This window comes from Brassica oleracea, chromosome C3, assembly GCF_000695525.1.
Source record: "Brassica oleracea var. oleracea cultivar TO1000 chromosome C3, BOL, whole genome shotgun sequence".
Taxonomy (NCBI): domain Eukaryota; kingdom Viridiplantae; phylum Streptophyta; class Magnoliopsida; order Brassicales; family Brassicaceae; genus Brassica; species Brassica oleracea.
In genome coordinates, this window is record NC_027750.1 from 8400138 (window position 1) to 8415834 (window position 15697).

Sequence of the window (15697 nt, forward strand, 5' to 3'; positions counted from 1 at the left end):
AAAAAATATTATTATTTTAATTTTCGACAGACGACTGAAATGTAAGTCGTCTGGAGAAGTCAAACTTCTGTAATTATCCAGTCAAATGCAAAACTAACCTATGACGACTGAAATGTAAGTCGTCTAGGTTCTTTGGAATTTTTTTTGAAACCAAACAATAGTATACGACTTAACTTTCAGTCGTCTCAGGTTACAGATTTCAAGGTCAATTGCAAAAATAACCTTTGCGTTGACCAGACGACTTCCAGGTAAGTCGTCTACAGACAGACGACTTCCCATGTAAGTCGTCTGACGAACAGATCTGGAAAAAAACTTGATTTCATACCTTGAATTGGTGAGATAACTTCCTTAGCACACATAAGGCTTCTCCAAGCACACAGAATCTCAAACGAAAGTGACCTACCCGGAATCGTTAGCTTCTATGACTCTATGAACCATAAAAAATTTAGAATCAAAATCTTGGGTTTTTTTAGCTCATTGTGGAGAGAGAGTGAGAGATATGTTGTGTTTAGTTCACAAGAATGGAAAAAGAAGAAGGGTAAATCGATTGTTAGAGCATTAAGAGCTTCAAATTGGTTGTTCATGGTGGTTGTGGTATTGATGACAATGACAATCTTGTAATTACTTGAAGATGATGAGGGTGAGAGAGTAAAGATGTCATTTTCGAAAAAAAAAAAAATTGATGGCATTTTCGTAAATTATATGAACTTGTGGGGTGAATAGGGCAAAACCAATTTTCAAAAAAAAAGAGGTTAGTTTTGTGTTTGATTTTAAGTTATAGGTCAATTTTGCAAAAAGCCCTTGAATCACTGGATTTATAGGTTCAACCATAGATCCGAATTGGATTTAAGACCGCTGATTTAAATACAAAAATATTTTATATATACAAAATCCTTACAAATTAACATAAATTTGTAAAATTATTGATGAAGTTTTACATCATAAAATATCATGCGCTTTCAAGTTCAGGTCAAAATATAGTTTATGTTATTAAAACATGATCATCCTTATTTTTATCCACTTAAATATATAGTCGACTGCTAAATATTTTAAGTTGGTGATATTGCAATATTTATTAATAATGAAATATGAAGTTTAATTATGTGATGAGATTTTGGTTTAAGTCTATTCATATTTCAAATTTTTGGAAGTAGCGATTTAAATCTCATGTAGATATTTATAAATTTTGTTTCGGTTCATATTTTTATGAGTTTAGTTTGGCTTTGACTATCTGTTTAAATCATATAAAATTCTATAAACTAAAATATACCTTATAATTTTCCAAATTCAAAAATAAAAACAACAAATGACATATAAATTTTATAATACATGAACAAATACCTAAATTTAACATAAAATTACTTTTGTTTAAATCTTTGGTTAAACCCCCAATAAACATTTCAAATATCTCCAGTATTTTAAGCATTTGGATTATCGTTGCAGCTTTTACATGTTTTTGTACAAAAAATTTGTAGCTACAAACTTATTTTAGATTATGATTATTGTTTTGCAATTGTATCTAAAATTAAATTTCTTGAATTAATAAAGAAAAATTAAAACAAAAATATATTCGTCCGCGGATCAAAATCTAGTTAATTGATTTAAATACGGAGAAATTGCCAAATTATTAGGAATGCATTCTTTTAGAGAATGTATACATAGATATATTCAGATGCATACAATATTCACTAATAAGAGACGGTGAAAGAACTTTTTAGTAGTGTGGTTTATGAAACAAAGATGAGAATTGGCAGGAGATTAGTATTTTGCAGCTTGTAAAAAGTTGAAACAGAAAACAATATCAGATTATATGTGAAAGTATACGACGTGGTATGTCTAATGTCTTTAACACATCCTAACCAGCTTTCATGGTGTTTTCTTTTAGTTACAATTGATTAAAATAGGCGTGAAAGAAAAGAAACTTTTGAAGCAATACTGAGTCTAAAGTAGAAGCATGTAAAGACATGTAGCTGAGCAGTTGAAAAAAACTCATCTTAACCAGCTTTCATGGTATTTTCTTTAAGTTACAATTGATTAAAATTGGCGTGAAAGAAATAAACTTTTGAAGCAAAACTGAGTCTAAAGTAGAAATCATGTAAAGACATGTAGCTGAGCAGTTGAAAAAAACTCTCCTGCAAATAGAACATTCGTTTCTTAAGGACTAATTGATCTTCTCCGAAATTGGACGGTCCGTGCTAATAATTTTTTTTAGCGAGAATTTTAGATCGATTGTTCTATCCGAGACCGAACGGTCCAAAGAGTAGACAATCTCATCTTTTCATTAACTTATTCTGGCGAAACATATCCAGAAATAAGAAGAATGAGATCTCATAAACAACCTCGTCTTTGCTTATTCTAACGAAACAGATCTGTTCTATAAGAAAAAATGAGAAGGGCTCACACCAACATATCTCCACCCGAGTAACCATACGAAGGAGAGAAAGGGGAAATTATGTAACAGATATGCCATACCTGATGGCTCATAGACATGAGAAAAAGCAAAGAGAAGAAGATTAGCGCGGTGGTTGTTGCAGCCGGCAACACACTGCCTAGGTAAAAATAAGGGTAAATCTCCAAAATAGCACATTTTTAAGTTTATATCACAAAAATAGCACTCAAAATCTAAAATGACCAAAATAGCACATTTTTAGGTTTATCATTTGAAAATTTTAATTTTTTTATTTTTCAAAATTTGAAATCTTATCCCCAAAACCTCATTTCTCAACTCTAAACCCTAAACCCTAAACTCTAAACCCTAAACCCTAAATCCTAAACTCCACCCTTTAATTCTAAACCCTAAGTTTGTGACTTTTGATAAAACATTAATTGCTATTTTTGTGACTTTTGACCTTTAGTGCTAGTTTGGGAACATAAACTTGATTTAGTGCTATTTTTGTCTTTTTCTCTAAAAATAAAAGGATCTTAGGGTTAATCCGAGGAGTGGGCATCTCATTTTTCTATTAGACTAGTCCAGAGAATGTCGTACTAAATTTCATATGAAATCTAAACAACCTCTTCATTAGTGGTTAATAAGAATAAGAATAACAAGCATTGAGAGCAACACAGGCTAGCTAGGAATTACTAAACAATAAATTGTCTCTTTAGATTAATCATATCCCTAACATGCATGCATGTAGCCCATATCTGTGACAAAACTGCAAAGAAAATAAGCATTACGTACAATAAAATGAAATCCTTATTATCTCCAATAATATATATATATTTTTTTGTCACGAAATATCTCCAATAATATAAAAAGTGTAAATAACATAATCAACACAAAAGAAAACTTAATCATAAAGATCTAATTAACATAATCAAAACAAAAGAAAAATATGTAAGAAAGTTGAAATTGTTTTTTTTTTTTTTTTTTTTTAAATTTTTTTTTTTTTTTTTTTTTTTGTAATCCAGGGGTTCCCCACTTACGTGGATTATTCCCCTGGGCCCGGTTAGGCAGCGGTCCACTTCACCCGGGAGGGTTGTACCTGGGCTGGGGACAAGGCCCAACACCCAGTACCGTATTTGGTGACAGAATGGGCAGTTCGCATCCGCCTAGCATCGAACCCGTGAGCATGACAATTGGCCCACAGAGTTCTTACTAAGTGAGCTACTTCATCCCGTCAAGAAAGTTGAAATTGTTGCAGCGTAAATTCGCAAACTCCATAATGTATGCTCTTGATAAAAGTGTTTTTAATAAGTATTAGGTAAATATTCACCCTACGCTGCGGGCAAACTATATAAAACTTTATTAAATAGTTTGTTAAATTGAATTTATGGTCTCTCTATCTTTTTTTTCTACATAGATACTTGTAAAACATTAAACTATTTATTTTTCAGTCAAACAAATAGATGAATGATTAACCTATGTTGGCATTGTTTCCTTTTCAGGCCTTTGCATGTTTCTCTCACAGTGGCTATGGAGACTGAAAAAAACTTAAACAATGGAATAAGAAATTATTCACTAACTTTCACTCGAGTTAATTATCACCTTAGTTTTCTTCACCTAATACATCTATTAATCTTGGGAAATTGGTGAAAACAGTACATTCACTTTTCATATTTAATTTAACCACTTTTACTTTCATTTTTAAAGAGAGAAAAAATATTTATAACCCTATGGTTAACTAATCTAGACTTAGGGTTTAGAGTTGAACGGTGGGATAGGGTTTTTGGAATGTAGAGTTTATAAATAAATACTTAAATTTTTTTAAGAAATTTTAAAAATAGTTTCACAAAGATTTTTTGAATTTTAAAAAGAAAATTTGAAAAAAAATTTTATAAAAAGTTCGAATTTAAAAAAGCATAATTCGAAAACATAATTTTTTTTAATTTTTAAATAATTATTTATTATATATTTTTATATATATATATAGAGTATATATAGAGTAAGTGTATTAGATTCTTTTGCTTCTTAGTTAAGAAAATATTTTTGAAAATGCTGATGTGTCAAAGCTTGAAAGAGTATTTGTGTTATTATTGTGTTGATTTTTCTCCGAAAACTATGTCAAGAAGGGATTTTAGTGGATAACGTAAATTGATTGCAAAGTTAGGTTGTTTTGTCTTGAATCTGTTCAACTCTTAACTATTATTGCGGCCGAAATGATCTAGGCTGATACATTACCAAAATTCTTAAACCAACACAGGTTTGGAGTGAAACTTTTTAGCAAAACTTAAATTCTAAAATATTTCAAAAATCCTCTCAAACAATAATTTTTCAACGACTCACAGTCTCCATTATTTAAAATCCTCGTTTCGCTGGTGTCATATTATTTTAACATAATTAATATGAAGGTCAGTGGTTTGATAGCTAGCTAAGATCTGACCGTTTTTTACTTTATCATTACTAGCTTTTAGACGTGATTCACGTGAATCAATTCTCTATCAAGAGTAACCAATATTTAGTTACTTTGATAACCAAGGTGTCACTTCAATCATCGTAGTATGGTTAAAATTAACTATACCACTAATGAACTATTTGCAAAAAGAATTGTTGATGACGCATCTATCTTTTATAGTTTTATGCCAAGAATCATATTAGTTGAAATGAAATGAATGGATCACCATCTTGCACTTTTGCGAGTGATTAGTGGTTACACTTAACATCCACGAATAAGAAAATTAACCAACACAAAGAAGTGGCACACAACCCACTGGACGAGGGAACTTCACGCTACGTGCGTGTATTTTCAAGCATCTAATTATGATATATTAAACATTTGATAAAATGATTAAAATCAAAATCTCGCCATCCTATTGGCAGAATGCCTTGGCCACAAGCACCCATCACTATTTCTAGATTTTTTTTCACCAACTAGATCTCGATATATATAACATTTTATGTTAATGATAATGGTTCAGTTTTTATACGACGTCGAGATGTTTTTTTTTTTCACTGAATCCGAGGTCCAGATGTTTTCTAAACGTAAATCAGTCACTCGTCATAATAAAATTATATGCAGTATTTTAAAATGATACTAGATTTTGATCCGTACGGGTATTTTTTCAATTTATTTACATAGATATTTATTTTAGATCGTTGGTGGTATACATTTTTAACGTTAATCATATATATAAATATTTTTATAACTATTTCAAGTATAATAATTTCATAGTCTATATGTTATAATTAATCAATTGTTTAAGATCGTTACATGCATTTTTCGCTTCTTATTATATATTTATCTTATTATGTTTGCATTTAGTTACTGAAAAATTTAATATGAAAAAACATATCTGAAAATTGTTTTGTTTTTAATTTATACTAAATTCTAACCCACCGTCCTTCAAAGCTAAATTTTTTTTTAGCAATATTTTTTACATTTATTCATTTTAGATAATATATTATTGTATATACAAAATTTTAAGATATGTAAATTTGTTTATACATGTATTATATAGTTTACGAATATTAAGCTGTTCTGTCATCATATTATATTTTTAACATAAATATTTATATTTATGAAAATAAATTTATGAATTTAATATAATTTATCATATTTAGTTCAATATAATAGTTTATTTTAACATGATTTATTATTATTATAAAATATATAAAAATAAAATAGAATTTTTATTTTTTTATTTTATAAATGATAACTAAAAATAAAATAAAATTTATCATATTTAGTTCAATATAATAGTTTATTTTAACATGATTTATTATTATTATAAAATATATAAAAATAAAATAGAATTTTTATTTTTTTATTTTATAAATGATAACTAAAAATAAAATAAAATTTATCATATTTAGTTCAATATAATAGTTTATTTTAACATGATTTATTATTATTATAAAATATATAAAAATAAAATAGAATTTTTATTTTTTTATTTTATAAATGATAACTAAAAATAAAATAAAATTTATCATATTTAGTTCAATATAATAGTTTATTTTAACATGATTTATTATTATTATAAAATATATAAAAATAAAATAGAATTTTTATTTTTTTATTTTATAAATGATAACTAAAAATAAAATAAAATTTATCATATTTAGTTCAATATAATAATATTTTATTTAAAATTAAACTATATCATTATTAAATTAGTTACAAAAAATTTATATTATTAGGTTTAGTGAATATATGGAACTTACCAACATAATTTATGGCTTTATTTCTAAATTTGAAATTTATGTATGGAAGTTAAATTAAATTGGACCTACTATAATAAATAAAATTATATGCATAGTCTTTTGAAATGATATATAACTCAACTGAATGTTAACGGATTGTGTTTCCCGCAATGCGTTCTTTGGGTTCCGCTACAAACATTCATACCATCTATTTGTAGTGTTAATAGATAGTTAAAATATTCATATATTTAATTTCCTCTACCAGAAATTAGGATTGTGATATGATTAGCATCTTTCATGGGTACCAGTTTGTCACATGAAACCATGCACTTTGAATATATTCCCATATAAAATCACCAACAGTCTTTCTCTTTTTCTTTTAATAAAGTTTTTCTGAAGGAAAAATATGTTTTGTAAGTTCCACTTTTCGCCCATCACTAATTTAGTAACGGATCTATTTATTTATTTTCTCAATAGTAAAATAAAACCACCCAATATACACTCTACGGGGGTTATTAGTTAGTGAATTCTGGTGAATTTTGAAAATTTTGAGATTCTATTGTTATTGGTTCTTGGATTTCACAAGTCTTAATATAATCCATTGTTATTGGTTTAACAATTTTCAAAATCCATTCAAATCCTTTGTTATTCAAAAATTTTAGTTATTATTGATTTTCTAATTCTAGCTAAATCTTATGTTATTGGAAGATGAATTTTATTCATTTTTACTCATAAGACTCAACTTTCAAAATATCATATGTATCCATGTGATTTTTCAAATTCATGTGATAAAAAACTAGAAAACAAAATAGTTATTCTTATTTGTCCAAAAGTATAATTCATTACAATTTTATATACTTTTACATTTTAATACATAATTATATTTATATTGTTTTATCATTTTTGAATATATAATTATATTTATAAATATTAAAATTTTAAAAATAAAATTTTAAAAATAGTTTCAAAAAGCATTTTTGAATTTCAAAAATATTTTTTTTAAATCAATATTTTTTTAAAAAAAAGAGTTCGAATTTGAAAAAATATAATTCTAAACTAACAAAAAATTAAAAAAAATCTAAAATTACTAAAACATTATAAAAAGTTCGAATTTATAAACATATAATTCGAAATTAAATTTTTTATTTTTATTTTTATTATTTATATATCTATAAAATAATGGGTAAAATAGTTTTTTATCTTTCTAGTGAAACATCTTTTGATCATTTTCCTCGAAAAGCAGTACAAAAACAACTTTGGGAAATTTTAAGTAACTCTTGAAAAAGGATGGATGTCCCATACTTTTATTAATTTTCTATTCTCAACTGATTTTTTATTTTTTTTTAGTTTCTTCAAAACTAACTTTTTGATTGATGCTCAATATTTTGAAGGGCCCTATCGTCTAATTAGTTTTTTCCCAGGAAAAAAATGTGCACAAAATCGTTGTCAGAAAACGACTAGTCCAATAAATATAGTCCAAAAGTCATAATAAATCGTCGAATTCCCATCCATAATCGATGGAAGCATTTTTTAACTGCATTACATCAAAAAACTTTCCTAGTAAAATAATTAAAAGTCATAAAAATTCTTGTTCACATAAATATATTTGTCCCACGTACCACCCTCTCTCTTTAAAACCAAGAATGCCATTAACTTCCTCCATTAAACAAAGAACAAAAGAATGGCAAATATGTCAAACCCATTTCTTTCATCTCTATATTTTCTACTTCTCCACCACATCAAACCCGAAACTTGAATACATAAAGACAAAAGTAAAAAAAAAAGGATCATCAAATTCAAAGAAGAGTCATATATATCAACCGATCTTTTAGCTATGGGGGCAGCTTCAAGCCTCGCCGGATCTGAGGCTTATGCTGGAAAGTTATGCGGTCTCGAAGACGTACCTGAGAACTGTATAACGGCAATGTTCATGTGCATGGAACCATCGGAGATATGCATACTTGCAAGGGTGAATAAGTCATTTCATAGGGCGTCGAGATCCGACACGGTGTGGGAACACAAGCTTCCCCTTAACTACAAATTTTTGGTCCGAAGAATCCTTGAAGATCAACAAGTAGGAGAAAAAGACAAAGTTATTAGCCGCACGAAAGAGATCTATGCAAGGCTTTGCCGACCAAACTTCTTCGACGCCGGCACAAAGGTTTTTTTCTCTTAATTATTAATTATACTTTGGTCTTTAGAATCTTTCATTTATTTGATGGTCACATACGTACCTTAGATATTTCTTGGGGTGTAGAAAAGGAAAAATAGATTTTTTCGGGAGACTAGTATAAGAAAAAAAACATTGGGCAGAATTGTAAATGTCGAAATTAGTCTCTAGTATTTTATTCATGATCAAAATAAAGGGTTGGAAAAGCTTATAGGGATAAGTTCTACGAATTCACTTTAGACAATCATGCCTAAAGCATAATAGTTGTTCCCATCATGCCTAAAATCAACTAGACAGTAATAAAATCAGTATTCTAAAAATGATTTAGGTAGCGTCTGTGTGCAAGCTATTTGACAAATCAGTCATAAATTAAAAAAAAAATCTAATCGATCATAAATTAAAATAAAAAATCTAAAACGATTTTCAAAAACCTAGACACACTTAAACATTAATTTTACCGTCCAACAATTCTTTGAACTTTGAATACAAAACAGTTTTTACTATTTCCACACTTTCTTTTTTGGGTGTATAAGGATATAACTAAGGTTATACAAAAAGATTCTTTATATAACTTTTTCGTATCTTCTGGTCTTATTGATCGTTTTCATTATAAATAAAAAAATGATATGTATAGAAAGGCCAACCATTGCTATTTTTTTTTTTTTTGAAAAAGCCAACCATTGCAATTTGCCAAGTTGAAATAAAATGCACCATTATTTCTTTATAAATATTGATGCACCACTATATATTTTGAAAGATATTTTTGTAACTTTATATCAGTTTTCTTTCTTTAGGGTTTAATTCTGTTTCGTTACGAATTATTATTTTTTATTCTAGAGAGATTATAATTATAATATATGAATAAAATCTGGATCATTGTATGGTTCAGTGGTTCCGACATGTTTGGTTTTGAGTCTTTTAACATGCAATTCAAACAAAAAAGCTAATATTAAAAGGGAATCCGTCGACCGAATGGGTTTGTCATGTGTGTACGAAAGAAGAAACAGAAAGAGTATAATATGAAACCAGTGTGATGGTAGTTCAGTGACGCCTGAGAGAATATACCCAATACGGCGAATTCTGGTTCGAACCCCGCTAGCCACACGAATATGAGCTATTGCTTTCGGTTTATTTGAATGCCCGTGAAAGGATTTATCCGTGGACTGTATCTTCACCCGGAAGTTAAGTCTGTGTCTTTAATAGATCCGGATTTAACTTTTTTTTGGTCAAAAAAGATAAGAGTATAATATGAAAACGTTTTATTAGAGTTAGTTGCGACTTATTCATATATTAGTTAATAATAAAAGTAACTGTTTGGATTGTAATGAGAAAAAAGGAAGCATGGTTGGACAAGAGAAGTGGGAAAGTGTGTTTGGCTATATCACCAAAGGCAATGAAGATAACCGGCTTTGATGATCGCCGATATTGGGAACGTATTCCTTCCGACGAGTCAAGGTCATTTTTACGTCTCTATACATCTCTTTCATTTTATTTATTATTTATTATTTATTGATAAAAGTATAAAATCTAGCATGTCTGGTCGCCTAGTCCAAATCCCAAAAGATAAGAAAGGTTTCAGTTTGGACTGATCCAAGCACAAAACATACTACACAGTACACAACAATAAATATAAGAAAAGTAAAAAAAAAATATATAGTATAAAATAACAGAATGTGAGAAGAGGAATAACCTAAAATCCAAAATCTAATTGCCTCTGAATTCTTTTTTTTTGTGCACTAGACAAAAATACCAGCAATATCATTAAAAGATTTAGTGGATGAGGTATAGTTTAAGCCTAAACTCTTTCTGATTTGTGCATCTAATTGTGCTTTAACTGAACCCATCGTTATTTATTAAGAAAAACGACTTTGTCAACATTTTTTCTCTCTTTCAAACTAATCATTGGATAATATAAAGAAAAATGACAAGTTGATTGTTGGCTACAAATTGTATAAGCATGCAATGAATTTTTCGTATAATAACAGAATAAACGCGTATACGAAATGTATAATGACGTGTAATATTCATATAGCTGATATATAATCTTTAGATAAGCTCGAGCTGTTTGTTTAGTGAATATGGAAACTGTTGGGTCCTCGACGGAAATGTCATTTTCTCTTATCCCAAATTTGCTCGATCATATCAATAATTGGATGGCTTTCCTTCAACTATCATTTTTATTCTATTTCCCTACATATTCTCTCATATATTTTTAATTTAATACTATTCGGAAACTTTTCCAGATTATTTCCAATAGTTCAAATATTTAAACGAAAAACGTTTAATATAAATATACATAATCATTATCCCTGTTATATCACTATATTCCCATGTTACAAAAATAAATATGAATATTTTATATATTCCCATGTTTTTTTGTTGTTAATTTAAAATTCACCTACCAATAATGAAAATTGAAAAAATAAATAGAGGATAATGAGTATTAGATATATGATGTTAAATGTATTTTTATAAAATTAATAATTTTTTTTGGAAAAATATTCATTTAGTAACAAAAATTCTTCATTATTCCTCTTCAATTTTGATAAGGAACATACATGTATTTTTTTTTAAAAAAATTGGCTTTTATATTTAATTGCAAAAGTAAAGAAAATGAATTTGGGGGAAAGGAAACATAAATTTTAAAATAAATTCTTCATTTTATTCCTCTAAATAAACCACCAATTGAAACGATAATTTCTTCCACTAGTGCTTCATCTAGGTGAAAATTCCTACAAAAAAAAGAGGACAGTACTTATCTATAAGTATCTTAGATGAGATCCAATATTTTCTCCACTTAAGAGACATATAGTCTACAGATTAAGTAAGTGACAGAGTACTTGATCAACATTGTCCCCTTACCAATACTCGCATCTATCTGTTATGATTCTTTTCATTCTTAATTTCTTAGTTCTTACAACGGTTAATATTCTATTGAACCTTTTGTTCCATTCAGATTTGGATCAATAGCTTATCTCCGGCAAGTATGGTGGTTAGAAGCAGTGGGAAATATCAGGTTTGAATTTGCACCAGGAAAATACAGTGTACTTTTTAAGATACATTTAGGCAAACCTTTGAGAAAGTGTGGGAGAAAAACATGTAACCTCGACCAAGTTCATGGTTGGGATATCAAACCGGTCAGGTTTCAACTGTCTACATCAGACGGCCAAAGTGCGATGTCTGAACGACATTTGGATGAACCAGGGAGGTGGTTTTATCATCACGTGGGTGATTTTGTCGTAGAGAATCAAAACTCGCCCGTTTGGGTCAAGTTCTCTATGCTCCAGATAGATTGTACACATACCAAAGGTGGTTTATGTTTAGATTGTGTGATTATATGTCCATTTGAGTTTAGAGGGAAATACACATGTTTCGATTAGTTTTTGTTTGAAAGGTTTTGTTTTGATATATTAGTTTGTAGGATATTTATTACTTGTAAATCTATAAAGTCTGTTTATATTGTAAGATAATTACTATAATTAGAATGTGCAAATTCATATAAGTTTCTGTAAATGTAATTCTAATCGACATTGACATACGTACATAAAAGGTTTTTTTTTAATATAGTAAGTTGATTAAGAATTGATAAATGCTTCTACACCAAAAAGTTATCATCCAATGAAGCTGTTCTAACCTTTAGCCATATATCTTCATAAAACGATGGAATTATAAAAGCTTGAATCATCATAACACGATATAATTGTTCATTGTAAAATTATCGATGTAATAATTTTGTAATTTATAATAAATTAATGTAAAAATGATCGATGTAATAATTTTGTAATTTATAATTATCGATAGAATTGTTCATTGTAAAATTAATTATCTACTACAAGTTAGCGGGTTAGTTTAAACAATTGGGCCTGTATCCCCTTAATGGGTCGATCCTACTAGGCAGAGGTTCTTCCGAGAATCATCATCAATGGCGATACATACACACACACACACACACACAAACGCTCTCTGCTCTCTAACAGACACCAGCGACTGAGATAGAGAAATGAGTATTCAAATTTGTAGTTTCCCGTTGCATCCAAGGTTCTCGCTGCGAGCCTGCTCCCAAACCGCCGCGAGGTCTACACGAATCTTCGCTCGTACGGAGAATGAATCGTCACGGTCTGATCAGCAACAGCTCAATCTCTCCGTCCTTCGCTTCACATTCGGTAACCTCTTCCTTTCTGGCCTTTTCGAGAGTTAGTTCATTTCTAAAGAGATTCGGTAATTGATCTTATAGGGATTCCTGGGCTAGACGAATCTTATCTACCGAGGTGGATCGGGTACGGGTTCGGATCGCTTATTCTTCTCAACCACTTCTCAGCTTCAGCTCCAATCAGCGAATCTCAGCTGGTATCATTTTATATAGACCTGGTTCAATCCGGTTCAGCATTTTAATTGTTTCTTGGTTTACTTTGGTTAAGAGTAGCAATGGCTTACTAGTTACTAGTGTTTGCATGATTGTGTTGTGTGGTGACAGAGATCAGAGGCTTTAGGGTTATCACTTGCTGCATTCTCCATAGCTTTACCTTACTTTGGCAAGTTCCTCAAGGTACATTGCCTTTACTGCTTTTGTTTTCGCCAATCTACTGAAATAAGCTTTTGCTGTTTTAGGGTTCTGAAGTAGAGAAGAGAAGCTTACCTGATGAGGGAGAACAGGTTTTTGTCATATCATCAAGTATTGGAGACTCTTTGAAAGAGGATTTGGCTTGGGCAACTTATGTTTTGTTGAGGAATACAAGTACCGTTGCTGTGGTATGCTGTTCATTCTTGATCTACTTGGCTCTCTTCTCTGTTTTACTAAGAAAGCTTGCTTTTTTTCTTCAGATGATATCGATTCAAGGTGAGCTTTGTGTTCGCGGGTACTGGAACTGCCCTGGTCAAATGCCAAAGGCTCAACTACATGACTGGTTCAAGAGAAACGTTGATGAAATAGGCCTGGCTGATGTTAAGGAGACCCTTTATTTCCCTCAGTATGCAGGTATATTGTGTTCCTTGATGTTTTTTCAGCAGTGTGTCGACCCTCTTTTGCATATATGTTAACTTGTAAGTTTGATTTTAGGTTCTGCATTGTCGTGGGATATTCTTCCTGATGGGACGCGTTCTGTTTTTGTGCAACCTCTCGTACATAATATTGATGAATCGGAGAAAATGGATGGGTTTTTGCTGGTGGCTTCTACTGCTGGATATGCATATAGCGATAAAGATAGAGCCTGGATTGGAGCCATGGCTGATAAATTCAGAGGTTAGATAGTTCCCATGGATGTAAATGATATAATGATTTGTTGCTTCTCCTTTTCTCTTTCTGTGTTTTTGTTAAGTTGAATTTTTGCAGCCACAACTCAGACACAGTTTCCTCATGGTATATATGCTTTGTTGCTGTTCCATGATTCCATCTGAATATGAGATGGTTTGCATATATTCTTAGAACTTAATTTAGATCAGAGACGATTGTTTAATTCCTTTGCTAATATATTAACGAGACTTTAGGTTTAGGGTACCATGGTCCTTGCAGGTAGGCTACACGTCAGTAGCAAATATACAAACTTACGTTTGAAGAGAACCTTGAAAATATATTGGTATCCATAACCAAAAGCACTAAACATCTTATTTGTCAGGTCCTAGGATAATGCTTCTCTCAGTTTGAATCTGTTAATGCTATCACCTTAAAAATGAATATCGGTATCATCGTGAAAACGTTTACCCTATTTCTAAACTTTTTGTTTAATGTGCTTTTCTTCGTATGACTTGCAGGATGATCTAATAAGCTTTCTCCGATTATTTGACCTCTTGCCTGGAGACATGAGGAATACAAAGCTCTGTCTATGTATAACATATGTGTCCGTGATCTTAACTGATCCATCTTTGTTGTTCTTTTTGCCGGTTTTTTCTGCAATCTTATCTGCAGGCTAAGATCAAGTGGAGGCACAATAGTCGATTCTCCGAAGAGCATCTCCATCTGTCTGGATCTGATCTAGATGGAAAAAAATGTAACCTCTAATCTTTGCTTCTTTTGCTAACGCGTGTGCCGGACATTCCTACTCCGAAGAATATGAGACCAATCGGCTGTACCTTGCTAGCGAAGTAAGCAAGAAAAGGGATGCCATTAGTTTGATTCAAAGGCATATCTATAGGATAGCCTCTGTTTCCGACGGCAGTGTCTCATGCTCACATACTCGAAGTTTTCCTGTAATTTCTGGAACACCTCGATCTCTGTCGCGAATGATGGCCACTCTATCGGGTTTGTATTCATGTTCACTAAGTTCTACTAGTTTGTCTCGAACCGTATCGAGGTTATGACACAAAAACTTTATTTTTTCCACCGAATACATTCTTGAAAAAAGTGAACAGTACTGTTTCCACCGTTGAATTATTTTGACATTTATCTTCCATATGGTTTTGAAATGCTTCACATCGACCATCGAATTGATACATGTCATTTTTATATTTTTAGTCGTATGCTTAAGGAAAACTTACATTTTTGTAATTTAAAGTCGTTTTAAAAAATTCAAAATCCAACATATAAGAAAAAACCTAACATATAAGAAAAATATAACATATAAGGTTTACTCATTTTTGTAATTTAAAGTCATTTAAAAAAAATATAACATATAAGGTTTCTTCATTTTTTTTATTTAAAGTTATTTTAAAAAAAAATTCAAAATATAATATATAAAAAATCTAATTTTGTATTATATAGTTAATGTGATTGTTATTTTTTTTTAATAATATAAAATTAAACAAAAATGAAGAAAAATGCAAAAATTGTTATCAAATCATTATTATTCATAGTCATTAATTGCATATATATGTTAATCATATTATGCAATTTTGTAACTTTTATTTAAGGAAAAAATACACGCTTCTTATATTTTGGATTAATATAACGTTCTCTAATAATTGGATTTGGACCAACATTTTTTTCAATTGATTCTTAAGCTGCTACGTAA

At 29.9% G+C, this 15697-nt stretch overlaps 2 protein-coding genes across 3 annotated transcripts; both read left to right on the plus strand.

Moving 5' to 3' along the window:
• The first annotated feature begins 8193 nt into the window (after positions 1–8193).
• On the plus strand, positions 8194–12232 carry LOC106328237 (F-box protein PP2-A14). Its single transcript, XM_013766637.1, has 3 exons — positions 8194–8744; positions 10090–10208; positions 11710–12232. Exons 1-3 carry the CDS (start codon positions 8418–8420, stop codon positions 12131–12133), a joined length of 870 nt encoding a protein of 289 aa, XP_013622091.1. The 5' UTR covers positions 8194–8417; the 3' UTR covers positions 12134–12232.
• A 406-nt stretch (positions 12233–12638) lies between these two features.
• On the plus strand, positions 12639–14745 carry LOC106335696 (protein COFACTOR ASSEMBLY OF COMPLEX C SUBUNIT B CCB2, chloroplastic). 2 transcript variants are annotated; one of them, XM_013774277.1, is made up of 7 exons: positions 12639–12916; positions 12988–13100; positions 13228–13299; positions 13362–13502; positions 13575–13728; positions 13810–13992; positions 14502–14745. In XM_013774277.1, exons 1-7 carry the CDS (start codon positions 12754–12756, stop codon positions 14504–14506), a joined length of 831 nt encoding a protein of 276 aa, XP_013629731.1. In that variant the 5' UTR covers positions 12639–12753; the 3' UTR covers positions 14507–14745. The 2 variants fall into 2 exon arrangements, with proteins under 2 accessions (XP_013629731.1, XP_013629730.1); XM_013774276.1 differs by lacking the exon at positions 14502–14745 and having other exon boundaries at positions 13810–14168.
• Positions 14746–15697: the final 952 nt, after the last annotated feature.